This window comes from Quercus suber, unplaced genomic scaffold (genome assembly GCF_002906115.3).
Source record: "Quercus suber isolate HL8 unplaced genomic scaffold, Cork oak 2.0 scaffold_902, whole genome shotgun sequence".
Classification (NCBI taxonomy): Eukaryota; Viridiplantae; Streptophyta; class Magnoliopsida; order Fagales; family Fagaceae; genus Quercus; species Quercus suber.
The window spans coordinates 41259-58806 of NW_027070327.1; the positions used below are offsets into that span (position 1 = coordinate 41259).

The following is a 17548-nucleotide window of genomic DNA, read 5'->3' on the forward strand; positions in this document are numbered from 1 at the left end:
TATTAATTTGTTAGGAAATAATATTAATGATTATTTATTAGTTGTTTCATGTTTGTAAGGAATTACTATGTTTATAGGTATTAGTTAAGATAGGGATTAGTGTGAGTAGGAACTTGTTGGTATTCCGTATTTGAGTTGTATTTTGATTGTATTGTTAGTGTTAGTGGTCTCCTAGTTTTAGGAGCACGACTATTGGGGCCATAAGTTTAGGAGAAGTGCTCCATTATTTTAGGTTTTTAACGTTATTTTGTTGTATTTAAATAGATGGAGTTATTTTCAATAAAGGATATCAAGAGAATTTTAATAAAGTTGGATCTAAATTTTTCAGCTAAATCCAAAGAGGTTAAGAACTCAGGATTTCCTCAATCAAATCCAATTTTATCCTTTGTATAATTTATTGGTTTATTAGAAGTAATCAAAATTCTATTTCATCTCTAAATATTTCTATTTTCCCTCCCTAAAAATTTTGTACGTATCACATAATACTACAAATCATTAAATTAAATAATTAAAAATAATAATATTTTTTTTTTGGTCATTGTGGACCGAATTGGACTAAATGAACTAAAATGGACTAAAATGGACTAAAGTGGACTGAAAGAACCAAATGGACCGAAGTGGACTGAGTGGGAATGAGAATTTGTGAAGATGTCTATCTGCGAGCTGATCATGATATGTTCTGGTAGTGTCGTAGTTTAACATTGGATCACTTAACCTCATTGCAAACTTGTGGCCTTCTTTATCCTTTAGATTCTAGCCTTATACACTCCATCGATAGCTTTTATTCAGTGACCTCCTTGATAATCTACGCACCATGGTTCAACAGTCTTAATATGGATGGCTATGAAAGTCTCCTTAATTGAGTTAATACTTAACCACCCATTTTTGAAAAGAAGTCGGATTGTAAAAACAAGATCTTAAGAAAGGTTATTAATGTCTGAAATAGGGCATTGATAAACTTGTAATCACATTGATACATGAAAATTAAATAAATAAAAAATCTCAATCAATATTCCTATACAAAAATTTGTTTATACTAGGGGGGAGGGGGAGGTAATGCAATGTCAAAGAAAAACAAAGGTTACTGATGTCTGAAATAGGGCATTGATAAACTTGTAATCACATTGATACATGAAAATTTTTTTTAAAAAAAAATCTCAATCAATATTCCTATACAAAAATTTGTTTATACTAGGGGGGAGGAGGAGGTAATGCAATGTCAAAGAAAAGCAATAGGAACAGTGAACATCTAGTTGGAAAAAAAAATGGGAGGATTCATCATCCAACAAAGAATACAAAGGGGTGCGATTATACAAATACAAAGCACTGGATCCCAGCAAAATATACAAAGAGGAAGATAAAAATAAAAAATAAAAAATCAATCAAGCACATCAAGCAAAATAATAGTGACAAAAAAGGGGGCTAAAAAAGAAAAAAAACAAAGAAGAGACATATAACTACAGTGGGACTGCCGGGTAAAATCAGAAAATTATAAAGAGGATAGCTATTGAGGCAGATCATTTCATGGCATCTCTCCTTTGACAGAATGCATTTTTTGAGTGGCTTCATTGATTCCCAAGCTGGTGGCAAATACATACAGAGAAAAGATCAGTGAAGTCCTCCTCCTCAACCCCCCAAGGCATGTCTAAGTGCTGCTCTTTGCTCGTGTGTCAATCTTGTAGGAAAATTCACCTCGAATTTGATCTTTAAATCACCCCTATTACCAGGCTCTTTTACTATTGGCATTCCCTCTCTGGCAACAAGAAGCTCATAACCAGGGCTCACTATGTTGGTCACTGGAATTGATAGATTACGCCCATCAAGTGTGGTGAAATTTACTGTGGTCCCTCCCAATGCTTCAGCTAAAGACACCTTATGGTTCATAATGAGGTCATTGCCATCTCTTTTGTAAACATCATGGGGTTTCTCATCAATCACAAACACAAGGTCTGCTGGGAGCTGGTTAGGTTGTTCATTCCCTTTGTCCGGGAAAGTAATCTTGGTTCCTTTTTTCCATCCAGGCTTCACATCAATGGTTAATATCTCTGTTTCTGGAACTTGTCGTCTGTAACAAAAAAAATATAGTCAGAGGAGGGGCAAGTTAGCCTGAAAAAAGCAGTTAGTTATGACACTACACAGTCACAATGATAATTTCTGCTACATATGTTGATGGATTAAAATCAACATGATTGCCAATGCCAGCAACTTGACAATTTATCTATGTTCAGATAATCAAGAAATGAAGTATTGCGATCACTAAATGGTAAAAAAAATGTGAATTATCTTCGTTTAAATCTATGTCATTCAAAAAATTTGGGTGGTTGCCTTAATTTCATAATGGATTAGTAGTTTACCATACTGCAGTTAGGGCAGCAGGGTAAAAACTTCAGCACAAGAAGGAATTAACTTGAAGAACTAATTACTTTCATCCATAACCCTGAAAACCATCTTATTAAATCAACAAAAATCTGTATTGAGTTGGTGAAGATTACTATTGGGATAATTACTGTAACCAGATGTGCCTTCTGCAAGTTGATCCTTACTCAAGCAAGGCAATTATTAGAGAAAATGCCATATTACAATTTACAAGGTCACCATTGAGTAAAACCCTGAACATAAGCATATTAATCCAGGTTTTGATGTGGCTCTTAGCTAGGTAACATCACTTGTTCAAATAAAAAAATTTCATATCCATATCTCAAATACTATGATTATAGTGTACCATGGAAGACAGTGCATCGTTGCTAGATCTAATTTAAAACAGCAGTTGCTAAAGCAGCAAAAGCGCGCACACACAACAATAACAACAATGCCAATGACCTTAAGGTCAAGTGACACTTTTTGGTGTTTCCAATTAAGATATCCAGGGTTTCAATCACCAGTCTCCCACTTAAAACGTATCAAACAACAACTACTACTGCTAAGGATAACAACAGTTTGAGAAAAATGCATACCCATTGGCATCAACCACGGTTCTTGAAATCTTCATTTTCCTTGTTGATCCAGAGTAAAGCTCCCTAAGGCTGCATGGCAGTTTGCTCTCCACAGGTGGTGGTTTCTTTGGCATGCTGCCCTCACTATATGTTCGGAAAATATTTTCACTCCCACCAAATCCCCCAAAAATCCCTGAGCCATCTGACTGGAATCTCATAGATCTCCCAGGTCCTCCTGATGAACCAAATCCAAAAGGGCTACTTCCAAAGAATTCCGCAAATATGTCCTCTGCATTCCTAGGGTTAAATCCATTCCCCCCATTGCCATTTCCAGATGAGAAACCACCACTGCCAGGTGGTGGCATATCTTTTAAGCCTTCCTCACCATACTGATCATAAATAGTCTTCTTTTGAGGGTCACTCAATACCTGAAATAACAAAACTTAAGATCAAAATTCCATCCAATCCAACGGCAATGTAATGTTAACTTGGTTAACCTCAAAGAGACATTCATAGATACTGTCATTAAGGAGGGACTTGATGCAAATTGACCTCAAGTAAAATTTAATGCTTCTAATCTCTGTTTGATTGCTGAAAATTTGTAAAAAAAGAAGAAGAAACTTGACTAATATCTAAATCATTTTATTGGTTGATACATGAAATGACAGAAAAATTCAAATCAATTGGGCGTAACACAAACTATTTGGTCTTGTTGAGCTCTCCATTTCTGCATTGAAATGAATTCAACAAAGCCATATATCCCAATGATACTGAATACCAGAAACTCGGTCAATCAATTCTCTCAAGAGCCATGTTTTCTCTTCCCTTCTTTCATCTGAGACACAATCTTGTCTTTCTCACCACCTTGACAAAGATGATTTTGATATTCAACTCTAAACTCTTGCTAAATTGATATAACCTCTAGTCCAACAAATGTGTTCATTTATTTATTTATTATATATATATATATAAATTTTCTGCTATCACTAAGCCATATTACCATTTTCATTTTGGGTATCAGCAACACTAAGATTACCACTATTTTGTTTCTTGACTCTCACATATTCCATACCATTTTTTTGGTGTGTGTGGTTAAGAAAACAACATAAATTAAATGGGACCAAAGGAAAGAAAAAAAAAGAAAAAGAGAAGCTCAAATTGATTTTCTTTCCTTCTTCACAATCACCCAGAAACAAAGCAGGCTTTTAAATAATAATAAAAAACTAAAGAAACAACCTTTGAAAAGAAACATCCAACTGAAAACAGAAACAGAAACAGATGAAAATGAAAGGGAAATATAGAAAGAAAAGAAGAAGAAGAAGAAGAAGGCATTGGATTATTACCTCATAGGCTTCGGATATCTGCTTGAATTTGGCTTCGGCTTCTTTCTTGTTTGTGGGATTCTTGTCAGGATGCCATTTCATTGCCAATTTTCTATAAGCCTTCTTCAGATCATCATCGGTGGCATTTCTGTCCACCTTCAATATGTTGTAGTAATCCACACCCATTTTCTGATCCTCAGATATATAATATATCTATATGTTGTGGATCCAAATCTATCTAATAACTTTTTCAAATCACAAACACCCAGATCATATAAAACACAAACAAAACTCCACCCTTTTTGGCTTTTGCTCTGCTCTCTCTTTTTGTGTCTCCCAATTATTAAATGTCAAAGCTTTTTGAGGTTCCTCCAGAAAAAGAAGCTGCAATGAAAATGGTAAGAGACCAATGTGATTGATAGAATCTTGTTGAACAAGTTTACATGAATGGAAATAGAGAGAATGTGAATGAGTGTTTGGTTTTTGGTGTCATGTGTTTCTTTTTCTTTGATACGTTACTCTTGTAAATAATAATAATAATGTTTCTTTGATGTGAGAGTTTTGGTTTAGATAATGACAATCATTCATGAACCGAGAGCGAGTTGCGGAATTTGTTTGTTTCTGGTGTTTCATGTTTTAACTTTTAAAATAACGTTATAATTTCTGTCCTTGATTTTGCTTTTTTCTTCGTTATTTCTGGCAACCTGTTTCTTTTCTCTGTGACAGCCACATTAACATAGGACAATGGATATCATGAAAATCTCTATTTCTCTTTCAACCGAGGCCCTACAATAATAAGAAAATTAAAATAAATAATAATAACAATAATAATAATAATAATAATAATAAACCCCCCCCCCCCCCCTCCCTCTCTCTCTCTCTCTCTCGGTTTTGGTCTTTTGATACTTGAAATAAGTTCATATTTTTCTAGAAAAATATATTAAATAAAAAGAAAAATGCATTTATTTTTTCATCTATAATTTACTATAGATGATGAGAAACACAGGTATTTGGACAAAAGTAAGATTATATTAAAGACACTTTTGATATGTAGGAATAGAACGACTATTTCTTTGTATCATCGTTCAAGTGTTTGGTTTAAAAAAATGATAATAAAAATTTCCAGAAAAAATATTTTTTTTTATAGATTTTATAATAATATTCATAGATGTAGCAATTTTGAACAAAAAGGAAAATGATATAAGTTATATATTTAGTTAATTTATACGGGCGTAGCTTCTATCCAGTGCTTCCAGTACACTAGACCCACTGCGATTATGACACGTGTTTAAAATTGAATACGTATCATGATTGCAACGGGTCCAATATCACAGAATACTGGATAGAAGCCATACCCTAGTTTGGATGTTAAACAAAACCCAGAGTATAATAATTATATTAGGGTAGATGAAGAAATTTGATTGGAATATTACTCAATTCTATCATCAAGCAATATTGTACTGAATTTGGAAATGCAAATTCAATATTCTATTCTTAAAACAAATGCATAAAAATAGTTAGTCCTTACGTTTTTTGTATTCCTTATAATATCTGTAGGGTCACGATTTTCGGACCAAGCCCAAAATGTATGGGATACTGGCCTAGTAAATCCAGTACAATAAATTTGTAGAGAGTGGGTAGAAGAACTAGGTTTTAGTGAATGGGATAACAGTTATAATGAGTTTCCAAGATAATCAAATAGAAACGAACCAAGTTTGTACAAGAAATTTTGTCCTCGGCACAATTCGAGGAGCTCCTAGTATATATTGGATGATAATGGTTACAGGAATTGTTAAGATTGCTACAGTGCTTTCTCTTCTCCTTCTTCTCCTGATCTTTGGGGTCTCTACTCTTAGTTATACTACATATCTTCCTTCATCTCTACCCTACACGTGGATAGTTGATGGTTTATGCTAATACTTGTCCCATTTGCCCCCTTTAGAAGTCTTCTGAGGTGGTTGTAAGGCTGCAATAATACTGTGCAGAGGTTACTTCCTCATTAATGCGGCCAAGGAGTTAGCTGGGGTGCTTTCAATGCGGTGACAACAGCTTTTCCTAAGATATTTTTAGATTCTTCTCTGTCTTTTGTTCCTACAATGCTTATCCATATTTCCAGAACTTCATGGATCACACCTCTAGATGGCAGACATCCTTTACGGACCTCGGCCTTGGCTAGCCGAGGACAAATTCATCCTCGGCATAGACTCCTAAGCCATTATGTTCAATATTGTCTTCCTTATTCACTAGCATGGGTTTTCTTGGCTATACTTACCCATCCTCGAACGGCCCTTTATCCTCGGCTTGGGCCTTAAGCCCAAAACCCAATTGTATGATCTAGGCCTATGACCCCACAATATCCATTCTTATTCTCAAGTAATCAACGTACCAAATTTGCCCTAATTGTTTACACGATGAAACAACATAATGCAAGATGCACATTTCTTGTTTATTTATTTACTTGTTTGTTTGTTTTTTAAAGAACACATTTCTTATTAATGCACAATTACAAGAATTCATAACTTTACCGTTGCCTTAAATACCACATAAGAAAATCAGATTTTATCAGAAAGGTTGAAGGAGCATCCTACATTGACTTCGTGCCATGCACTGTTTCAATTATTTTGCACATTTGATGAGAGTAAGAGAATATTTTTTGTTAATAAAAAATGGGAAAGCATTGGACGAAAATTGATTTTAGCCAATATTTAACATAACAAAAGGCTATTTTCCATAACCAAACAACTTTAAAAATACAACACATTTTACATGCAACAAGACCATGTCTATGTACCTGCCTCCTGCAGAAACACTGTAGGCATTCTCTAAATGATCACTGTGCTTCATATTAAAATCAACATACTGATTTTACTCAAGTCAGCATTAAAGTGCTACTACCAATAAAAGGGCAAATCTATGTTGTCCAAAGGTTTCCTTAGACATCAATATCAGTGTCAATTCAATAAGCATAATGTAGATTTAGCTCCGTGAAAGAGGATAGAAGAAAAAATTGAAGAGTGGACTCATCTTCATGAGGTTTTATTCCAAACATAAGGCTGAAAAAAAGAAATTCTAGGCTGTTTAAGAAATGCACTTGTTAATTATTGATGGAGGTTCTCTAGGTGCATGTGTATATGGTGAATGAGAATATCTGCAGCAGAAGAGAAGTGATGATTAGCCATGACACAGCAAATGATTGGAAACTCAATCCAATAGTCATATAGAGGACTGACCAGATTCTGCTCAAGTTGTTGTGGAATAATGGCTCTCACAGGCCACTCTGGCTTTTTCCAGTCTCCTAGTATCATGTACTTCATTGGTTCACGAGTCATTCCTGCCATTCAAACATATTGCTGCTTAAAATCAAACCACTTAGTCAAATAATAGAACAACTTTAACATCCGCGGCAAGTATCATGCCAGTTTCATGATGCAGTGGAAAACGCAATGCAGATGAGACTGTGTCAGCATATATACTTCAGAGTAGACAAAAGAACAGAAATTGATAAACGGGGAGAGAAAAGGGGGGGGGGGTGCGAACTTTAAGTGGAAGCAACTAAACCAAGCATGAAAAAAGATAAAAAAAATTCAAGCTATATTAAATAAGCTAAGAATCTGACTTTCAAACTAAAATAAGGTGCCAGACCAGTGATCCTGATTACCTGCTTGCTAAGTGTGAGATACACTCCATTAAATATTTACGAGCAACAGAGAATTGCAGCCACGAGAAGAATAATTACTTGAATATATAATTATATATAAAGAGATGGAATTACCATGTAGTCACTACATACCCCAATTTCAACAGTTTGGAACCCCACAAGGTAGTCATTACATTCTGCACATATAGCTGTGCAGCAATTTCTTTGCGAGGGAGTGATACAATGCCCTCCATTTTGTTCCATCCACAAAAGACATCCATGCGTGCTCAAGGCTGTGGAACTCTTTCAGTTCAGTATCTGCTTTCATGCCTTCAGAAATGTACAGTTGATAAAAATTTGAATTTAACAACTCCATTTAGTAAATCCAACACAAATATAAAAAAAAATTTAAAAAAAAATGGAAGCAGGGATGAGTGTGCAAGGAAAGAGAGATTCGGTTTTGGTGAGCACAAGATTAACAGTTCCATCGTGCATCCAAAGATTCAAGTGCAACTTCCAAGCTGATTGATAAGAGAATCATACATTCATACCCCTTTACAGATGGCATAACCAAGCAAAAAATTCAATAACGTTTTTTTCCAAATCCTGTCCTACTTTGCTACTTATTTTATACCAGTCAATGCTGTCTACCTCTTACTAACTTTGAAAAAATGTATCGTAATCCAAACTATATCAGTGAAAACGTACACCTTTTACCATTAATGTCATAGTAGGAAAAATTGAATTGGTGCTTGGTAAACCTATCCTGAGACTATAGTATATACGGGACCTCAAATAGTAATTCAAATGTCAAAAGGATGTGACAAACAATCATACTTGAGACAAGTTTATCCAGAAAACTTTTAGGACCTGTTTGGATTGAAGGGGGAGGGAGGTGAAGTGGAGGGGAGTAGAGTAGAGTAGAGTAGAATTGGCCAGAGATAGGCTAATTCCTAGCCAACTCTACTCTACTCCCCTCTACTCCCTCTCTCTCTGTCCCTCAATCCAAATGGACCCTTGAACATATATATTTACATCACATATATTGCTTAAGCTATATGGACATTTGGGTCCATGAATGGCACAAGTTGAACGAAAAAATTGAGGGAAAGAATTGTAAGAATGAACGTGGAATGTTAAAAATTGTCTCTTGGTGTTCAAATCTGAAAAATTAAGAGATATATATATATATATATAGATATAAAACATATGCAACAAGGATCCTGCATACCTGACTACAGGTTTGATTTTCATGGAAATTCAGAAGATGTGGGTGTAGCAAGCTCCAAGACTCCAAATCAATTAACTTGTTATCACTCCATGCTGAGTCTCTTTTATCACAAGCCCTAGAACTTTCGCAAACTTTGGATATTTCTTCATCCAACCTTTTGACATTGCTTGGTTAAGAATTTCAAAAGTTACCTCATTAGGTTGACACCCTTCCATTACAATAGTTTTCAATAATGAAATGATATCACAAACCTTATCGATCTTAAACATCGCCCCCAGTAGGGTGTTGTAAATTGTAATACTTGGAGTAAGCCCATTCCCTAGCATCTGATCCCTAAGCTGGAGAGCAATTGTTATCTTCCCTTCCCTACAAAGGCCACCAATTAAAGACCCATAGGTATAAACATCTGGTTTTAGACCCTGGCTGTACATGTCCCTAAACAATTGGCCCACCAGCATGTTATTACCCTCCCTTATGGAAGAATGTATAAGAATATTATATGTTGTTGTATCGGGTACACACCCAGTGTTCCTAAGATATTTGAAAGTCTGGTGGGCAGTTCCTAGTAACCCATTCTTGCAAAGTTTGTCCAAAAGCAAATTAAAAGTAATTATTGTGAGTTGAGGGCCATTACACATCATGTGTTCCACTAAATTCAAACATTCTGAAAATTTTCCCACTGTACAGAAATACTGAATCAGGCATGTTAAACTGACAACATTAAGCTCAACCCCTTCACACTCCATTCGAAACACAATCCTCTGTATCATTGAAGAGTTTCCTCGTTTGCATGCTGCAGACAAAATTGTATTGAAGGAAACTACATCTGGCCCATTTGTTACCCACTCAAAACTGTCCAAGAGCTCCAAAGCTTCTTCAATACTATTCTCCCTACAAAAACCTTTTAGAATTGTGTTATAAGACACACTACTTGGAATTAAACCACCTTCTCTCATACCTCTCAACAAAGATAATGCCTCTCTAGATCTATTCTCACAACATAAACAATTTAAGTATATATTATAAACAGCAACATCCAGACCACATCCCCTTGAAATCACATCAAGCAATATTTTTTGAGCAATTCCTATTTTGCCTACTTTTAACATGCCTCCAACAAAGGCAGAAAATGTATATGGATTGGGTGAAAACCCTTTTTGATCAATCACCTGAATGAGCTCAGAAATTTCCCCCACTCTATCTTGATGACAAAGTTCTCGGAGAATTACATTATACGTAATCAAGTCTGGGTCACACCCTTCCCTTTCCATCCTACCAAAGTATTCCAGCGCCTCCTCAAACCTCCCAGCATCGCAAAGAAACTTAATTATTATAGTGTATGTTCTGACATTTGGCTTACAACCATCACTTTGCATTACATCTAAACAATGCAAAAGATCTTCCTCTAAACCTTCTCTACCAAAACCACATATTAAAGCAGAATAAGAGCACACATTCTGAATGACACCCTTCTTCTTCATCAAACAAAACAATGCCAAAGCTGTACAAATCTGACCAGACTTACACAAAGCCCAAAGAATGAGATTATAACTATATACACTACAAAAATAGCCTTTGCCCCAAAGAACAGAGAACGCAGAATATGCCACTCGAATCCTCCCAGCTTTGATGAGCATAGAAATCAAAAGGTTCAAGGTGGGTTCAGTTGGGAAATACTCCAACCTCAACATCAAATCAAATATACCAAGTGAATCATCCAAACTTCCCACTCCAAGTGATTTTTTCAACATTTTTGATAACAAACTAAACGATGGCACAAATCCACTTCCACACATCTCTTTGGCAATAAAAAACGCGTCTTTCAAATTACCAAGAGATAGCATCCCATTAAGAAGCGTATTGAAAGTAGACGCATTAGGGGCCGGCCCAAATCTTTTCATCCCAACATAAACTTCAACCAAAACTTCCAACAACACATTCCGCGACTTCAAATGGCAGTACATCAAAGCATTATAATCATACACGGTAGGTTTTCCAGGTACATTTCTCATTGAATTCAGAGTTTCCAGAGCTTTTCTAAAGTGACCTGAGATGGCATAATTCTGCATTCTACTCTGTAATTTGGCGTAATTAAAATCATGGGTATTACTCTCTTCGGCAAATTCTACAGCTCTAAGAGCACAAGATGAAGAAAAACTGAGGAGGAAACGCACAGTTTTGCCAATTCTGCAGCAATAACCAACTCTAGGAATTGTACAAAGAAGCATTGCAGGGTAAAGAAAAAGGTGAAGCTTTTGAAGCAAAATAACCTGAAAGATAAAGGGATTGAAGTAGAATTGCATTTAGTGAAGCCTAAGAGTTAAGTTTGGTCTCAGAGAGTGTATATATAAATCAAATAAAAAGATTTTAACTTTATGTAGCATGAACCAAAGAAAAAAAAAATGAAAAATTTGATGTTTCCTTTGGTTACCTTTTCTGGGCAACCAAACGGAGCATGACTCCTATGGGAGAAGGAAAAGATGAGATAAGAGCGGTGATGAATGTTTGAGGCTTCTGAAGGATGCATAAACCCTAGCCATGACCTGCCATTGAGCATGAATGAAAGTAAGAACAAGAGGTTTACCGGGCAGTAAAACGGTGTCGTTAAGGACATACCTTGAACTTGAACAAGCTATGTTTTTACCTTTTCAAATTTCAGCCACGTGGCTTCTTGAAGAGCGAGATGTTTTTGAGTCTATATATGGGTAACCCAAATCGCTGTAGCTCTCCACTTTGAAACTGTTCTTCTTGCCTCCAATTCCACGTTCAAAACCCAAACAACCCGCGTCCCACGTTGTTTTAGTTTATGCTGCTTGTCCGGGTCCTGTACTCTTTGTGTTATTGTATATTTTTTTAAGATATTGTTGCATACTTGCATTATTTTCACTTTCACACCACTTTTTTATATAATCATTATAAAAAAGAAAAAAAAAATGGTAGATGTGGTCTTTGCCTCATCCACTTAAACTCAAATTTGACATGGTGTGAGACCATTCGAGTAATAGTGAAACTTGTCACTACTCAAACTCACAATTTCAAACTCGTAAGGTAATAGAACAAAAGGTAGGTGTGGTCTTTGCTATCACCACTTAAACTCAAATTTAACTTGGTGTGAGACCATCTGAGCAATAATAGGACTTGTTACTACTTGAATCTACAATTTCAAACTCGCAAGGTGATGAGATATAAGGTAGATGTGGTCTTTGCCACTACCACTAAACTCAAATTTGACTTGGTGTGAGACCATCCAAGCAATAATGAGACTTGTCATTACTCAACCCCACAATTTTAAACTCGCAAGTAATGGGACATAAGAGCTTTCTCCAATAAACCTTTCTTTTTATTTAACAATGATGAAGATTTCATGGCAAATCGGTCTAGTGCATTTGTTGGAATTGAAACGCATCAATACACATTTTGACAAGGAAACACATTTGTTGGAATTGAAACACATCAATTCACATTTTGACAAGATGTGCACATTTCTTGAAATTGGTCTGCCTAGTGCATTTGTTGGAATTGAAATGCATCAATACACATTTGTATTTTGACAAGATGTGCACATTTGTTGGGAATTGAAACAAATCAATACACATTTCTTGACAAGATGTGCACATTTCGTTTTAAAAACCAAGCCGGTAGAAAGAGTGAGAAATGTTATAAGCACAATAGTTTTCAACTTTTCAAAACAGTTGAGTTGACAATTTGTACAGGTTTTTACCTAGGTCTTTTTTACTAATAATATCTTGCTACATTTTAGTGAACTTTTTTGTAACTCTAAAATTATTGAATCATTTTAGAGATGTCAGTAATTCGGAATGGTAAAAGTGATAAAGCCCGTCAGCTATCAGCCATGATAGCCTAGGTGAATAGGCGACTGATCTAAACATCATAAATCAAAAGGTTGGAAATTGCGCTATATTTCATCACAAAACAATACACAAGCTTAAAGCATCACGCGTTCAAATCTTCAGGTGACATTACTAATGTCACATTAGAATGATACCCGCTTACACAGCATCTACCCAACCAAGACAAGAGCACAAAGAAGGAAAGCAAAACAGCAAAGATGACTTTCATTTTGAAAAGAAAAAACTGCAATCCGCATAATAACTGCACAGGGGGATTCTGACCCATCAAACAAAAACAATGAGCCTTTGAAAGAAAAGAGAAGGGTGAATCAAGCAGCTGAGAACTATACAACGATAATGACTGATGTCTCCATCTCTTAGGAAGATCCCCTATTTATATATTTCTTATCCACAAGACCAACCATGCCTTGCCAAACAATTGGATTTGTTGTTTGCAAAATCAATCAGGAGATAATCTTGATGAGCCTTAGGAGCTGGATGAAGCAGCACTGGCTTTGCCCTCTACGGTCTTCAGTTTCAGTGATGCACAATCAGCTGAAGATCCAAATTCTGAAACATCGCCAATGTCCAGAGTGTCTGGAAGACTTTCAGAAGACTCAACAGTGTAACACTGTAAGCAGAAGATAATACTTCTTAGAAAGATGACTGTAAAAGCATAAGATATTACAATATGAATAAAGCTCACAATAATAATGAAGGTAAACACTTAATATGTAAGTCAGACTTCTGAGAGAGATTATTCCAAAACAACAACCAAGCCTTAAGACATAAAGTGAAATAGAACACACAATCTTACTTTCTAAGACATCGTAGCTTGATAATAATAGCATATTGAGTATGTCTAAGCCGTCAACAAGATGAATACATCCACATAAGTAATGATTTCCATTTAAGCATGTGATTTGAAGGGAGCATATGACTAACTCATGGTAATACTTCTAATGACTAGTTAATGGCTACTAGAAAGATATTGCTAGTCTTTATATGTCCAGAAAATAAAGCATATGATTAGAACTCCTATTAGATTTATTTTGGCCTATTAGTCATGGGCATGGCGCCAAGTGATGGATCTCTTTTGCCTTCTCTTGAATCCAGAACCATAAACAAAAACTAATAAGATAATAGTAGCTGGCTATAGTCACACCACACTGTAGTATCAGGGAAGTTATTAAGTTGTTCAAGTTTTCCAATATTAAATATATATAGGCCAGCACTGTTCATACTGTGATTGTGGTGCCAGAATCTGAAGTGGAAACGTTGGTAAAGAACTGAACCAGCCCCGAAGACAAAAAAATAAAATAAAAGAAAGAAATAGTAATCTACTTCAATCACCTATCACCTAATCAATGTTATGAATGTTATTTAGAAACTTCAAAATTAAAGAGTTTACTTGTACACCTCAAGTTGGTTCAGCATGTCAACAGTGGCTTCTAGGTCACCTCTGTTTGCAGCATAAACATCAGTAAGGGACTGATCAGATATACCAGGAAATGACATCTGAAGATATTCCAAATCAATGTCAAATTCATCTAGCATCTGCTTATCTGCAGCTTGATTTACATTTTGAGGTGATGAACCATAACCATATGCATGGTGGCTCTTCACTGCAGACCCCACTTCAGGAATGGGGGCTTTTTCAGTTCCATGAGCATTGGAGTCATAATAAGCTCTGTAATGGAGTTGCTCAGGGGTTACAAACCGGGAAGACTCATTGCCGCTCCTAGAGTTTTTTGCTGTCTCAAAAGTTCTACCATTTGCATTTCTTTTGGAAAGTGGAATGTACGATGCTGCATATGGATTCAGGGAAGATACTCCTTGCTTCATTGCTTCAGTTCATCAAAAAAGATCACCGTTCCCTTGAAAATATTTTATGAAAAGAAAATCCATATAGACACCATACAGCACAACAATAAATAAACTTCAACGAAACAAAAATTCAAAGTTTTAAGCCATAACAAATTGTATACATTATAGATTCACTGTAAGTGCAAAGAAATTCAAGTAATCATGAAAGTACTCGAACGGACATTAGCATGTCATCCAATCATGTAGTTAACAAATTTAAAACCATCTTTCAACTAGAAAATTCAGAAAAGCTTGAATAAGAACTTGCAATTTCTAAAATATTCATGAAAATTATACTTCATTAGAAGACATTTAGATTTGAAACCTACAGTCCGATCCAGGATGATTGCTAAAGCCAAGACACCAATCGATTTCAGAATTTGAAACCAAGTTCGTTATTTGATGACAAAAGACTTTACCGGTTGAACTAATTAGAATGCATGTAATTACAATAGTTCATGTCCATAAACTTCTCAATTGCATGCATGAATTGTACCAGATTCCTAATCAAATCAAATATTGGTTTCATCAAATTCCTAAGCTATTGATCATAGACCCAATTGAATCCCCACAACAAAAAGTGATCTTGCACAGCACATTATATCAGATCGCAGAAACAAACACCAACACCCCAATTAAGAACTTGATAATACTAAGCTTAAAAAAATGTTTGAATTGATTATCCATGTTTGAATTTCTTAAATCTTCTTCATTTTTTAAATCAATTTTTTTTTTTTCAAGTAATGAATAGCAATCCAATAATATAATTAAATGTAACACTAAAAAAAAAAAAAAATCATAATTGGAAAAAATAGTGATCGGAACTCACCGAGGAGAAATCGAAATTGGGAACGAAACCCTAAATTTGTTGAGATGAGAAATCAAACAGTACAAAGCGAATGAATGAAAGAAAGAAAGAAAAAATTGTGATTGAGAGAGAAAGTAAAAGGTATATACTATGCTAGTATGTTGTACTATATAAAAGTATATACTTATTGGGATTTGGGACACCCTACTTTTGCGGTCAAATGAAAAAGATCAGAACTCACTCGCTTACTGGGAAGGTGTTTGTGACACGAACGGTGGCTTTATTAGGCTTTTTATTTATGGAAACAAAGTTTAAGTTAGAATGAAATATTTTTAGAAACTTTATTAATGGATATTAGCCTTAGCACACACTGTTCGCGTAAGCAATGATTTTTATTTTTTATTATTATTTTTATTTTATACACACTGTTCGCGTAAGCAATGATTTTTATTTTTTATTATTTTTTTTATTTTATAAATTATTTAGAAGTGCTATTTCTACGATAGTTTTATAATTCTTTCTCAATAAATTATAAGTTGTAAGTTGTTATTAGTTATAATTTAAATTCTTTTTTTAGCTTACTTGTAATAACTAATAATGACTTATCACTTATAATTTATTGTGAAAATATTATTGACATAAATTTTTTTTTTTCTAATTTAGTGTTATAATTTTATATTAACTTATCTCTTTTAAATTTTAACACCACAAAATTCACATTAACCTTTGATTGCAAAAAATAACACTTTTCCAAGGTTCCACCCAAATTGTAAAGATGTATACATCGAGTTCTTGCAAAGGAAATAAATGAATATACAAAACTAAATCAACATGTACCTAAATATAAACACACTCACATTGGTGTTAATGATTCCTCTTCTACAATTGACTTTAGAACTGTCAATGTAGAAGAGAACTATACACTTTCAACTAATTAAATGACGAAGATAATAATTTGCCCAAACATACCCCAAATCCTCACAGTCTCATATTTACTCCTTGTATAAGAAACATACCTTTTTGAAAAGAAAAATGGTAATGAATAGGGCTGTCCAAATCCATCTGAAGACCCAACCCACCCAAAGAAACTGACTGGATTTGATCTGACGTCGGCCGACTCGACTACTCAATGGCGGGCCTTCACCACAAGAAACCGACTCCGGCGAGTCGGCTTTGGTTTCCCTCCCCCAAAACCAGAAAACCTCGAACCAGTTGACGTACTAAGAATTTCCAGCGGAAAATTTCGAGATTCCAGTGAAAAATACCCAAATTCTAGCGAAATTTTCTAGATCCGAGCAAAAAAAAAAAAAAAAAAAAACCCAAATTTCGGTGAGATATCAGGTAGATTCGATGAGATTTCAATGAGATCCGATGAAATCTCATCAAATCCAGTGATATTTCAATTAGATCTGGCGAAATCTCACCATTTTCTCAAAACTTTAACTCCGACTGACCCATCTACCACCCGTTGAAGGTCTAATTCGCTCGATCTGACCAGTCTCTCGATCAGCGGTGGGTTGATGGCTACTCCAGGGGTGGGTTAAGCCCAAACCTGATCCAACCCGACCCATGGACAACCCTAGTAATGAAGTAAGAAAAAAATTGTGGAGATCAAAGAAACTGTGTAAATAAACTTGAGAAAGAGATTAAAAAAAAAAAAAGATTTAAAAAAAGCGTTTTATTAAAAAATTATGGAAACAAAAATACACAAACTAAAAAAATTAATAATATCAGCAATGTCAAAGGAAACAAACCTTATTGAATTTGAAGATGGTGATGAAGTGAGTGAAAAGTTGGTGCAATCCAAAGGCCTATGCAAAGAAACTGAAAAGAGACGCATATGATGTGTACTAATTTTTAGGAAAACATGTATCAAATGTGTGTGAGTTATCTAAATAAG

At 35.0% G+C, this 17548-nt stretch overlaps 3 protein-coding genes across 7 annotated transcripts; all 3 read right to left on the minus strand.

Annotated features, from left to right (window-relative positions):
- Positions 1-1253: 1253 nt before the first annotated feature.
- On the minus strand, positions 1254-5020 carry LOC111983019 (uncharacterized). Its single transcript, XM_065768197.1, has 3 exons — positions 4277-5020; positions 2955-3361; positions 1254-2065 (listed from the first exon to the last, which is right to left on the minus strand). The coding sequence occupies exons 1-3, from the start codon at positions 4439-4441 to the stop codon at positions 1627-1629; spliced, it is 1011 nt and encodes a 336-aa protein (XP_065624269.1). The 5' UTR covers positions 4442-5020; the 3' UTR covers positions 1254-1626.
- Positions 5021-6932: 1912 nt separating this feature from the next.
- On the minus strand, positions 6933-11781 carry LOC111983004 (putative pentatricopeptide repeat-containing protein At3g16710, mitochondrial). 3 transcript variants are annotated; one of them, XM_065768189.1, is made up of 5 exons: positions 11555-11781; positions 9124-11393; positions 8028-8185; positions 7486-7586; positions 6933-7403 (listed from the first exon to the last, which is right to left on the minus strand). In XM_065768189.1, exons 1-2 carry the CDS (start codon positions 11735-11737, stop codon positions 9195-9197), a joined length of 2382 nt encoding a protein of 793 aa, XP_065624261.1. In that variant the 5' UTR covers positions 11738-11781; the 3' UTR covers positions 6933-7403; positions 7486-7586; positions 8028-8185; positions 9124-9194. The 3 variants fall into 3 exon arrangements, with proteins under 3 accessions (XP_065624261.1, XP_065624260.1, XP_065624259.1); XM_065768188.1 differs by having other exon boundaries at positions 8046-8222; XM_065768187.1 differs by having other exon boundaries at positions 8028-8222.
- A 1246-nt stretch (positions 11782-13027) lies between these two features.
- On the minus strand, positions 13028-15924 carry LOC111983005 (polyadenylate-binding protein-interacting protein 5). Of its 3 annotated transcripts, none has more exons than XM_065768190.1 (3): positions 15670-15924; positions 14386-14851; positions 13028-13605 (listed from the first exon to the last, which is right to left on the minus strand). In XM_065768190.1, exons 2-3 carry the CDS (start codon positions 14817-14819, stop codon positions 13512-13514), a joined length of 528 nt encoding a protein of 175 aa, XP_065624262.1. In that variant the 5' UTR covers positions 14820-14851; positions 15670-15924; the 3' UTR covers positions 13028-13511. The 3 variants fall into 3 exon arrangements, with proteins under 3 accessions (XP_065624262.1, XP_023870406.1, XP_023870404.1); XM_024014638.2 differs by having other exon boundaries at positions 14394-14821; positions 15670-15919; XM_024014636.2 differs by having other exon boundaries at positions 14394-14851; positions 15670-15916.
- Positions 15925-17548: the final 1624 nt, after the last annotated feature.

Bases quoted from the DNA above. Each gene is read 5' to 3' on its own strand.
- LOC111983019 (XM_065768197.1), bottom strand. From the start codon at position 4,441: ATGGGTGTGGATTACTACAACATATTGAAGGTGGACAGAAATGCCACC. The intron at 3,362-4,276 runs GTAATAATCCAA...TTGTTATTTCAG, and splicing joins AGATATCCGAAGCCTATGAG to GTATTGAGTGACCCTCAAAA. The intron at 2,066-2,954 runs GTATGCATTTTT...TTTTTGTTACAG, and splicing joins ACCGTGGTTGATGCCAATGG to ACGACAAGTTCCAGAAACAG.
- LOC111983004 (XM_065768189.1), bottom strand. From the start codon at position 11,737: ATGTCCTTAACGACACCGTTTTACTGCCCGGTAAACCTCTTGTTCTTA. The intron at 11,394-11,554 runs GTAACCAAAGGA...TTTATCTTTCAG, and splicing joins CGTTTGGTTGCCCAGAAAAG to GTTATTTTGCTTCAAAAGCT.
- LOC111983005 (XM_024014638.2), bottom strand. From the start codon at position 14,819: ATGAAGCAAGGAGTATCTTCCCTGAATCCATATGCAGCATCGTACATT. The intron at 13,606-14,393 runs GTGTACAAGTAA...TTCTGCTTACAG, and splicing joins ACATGCTGAACCAACTTGAG to TGTTACACTGTTGAGTCTTC.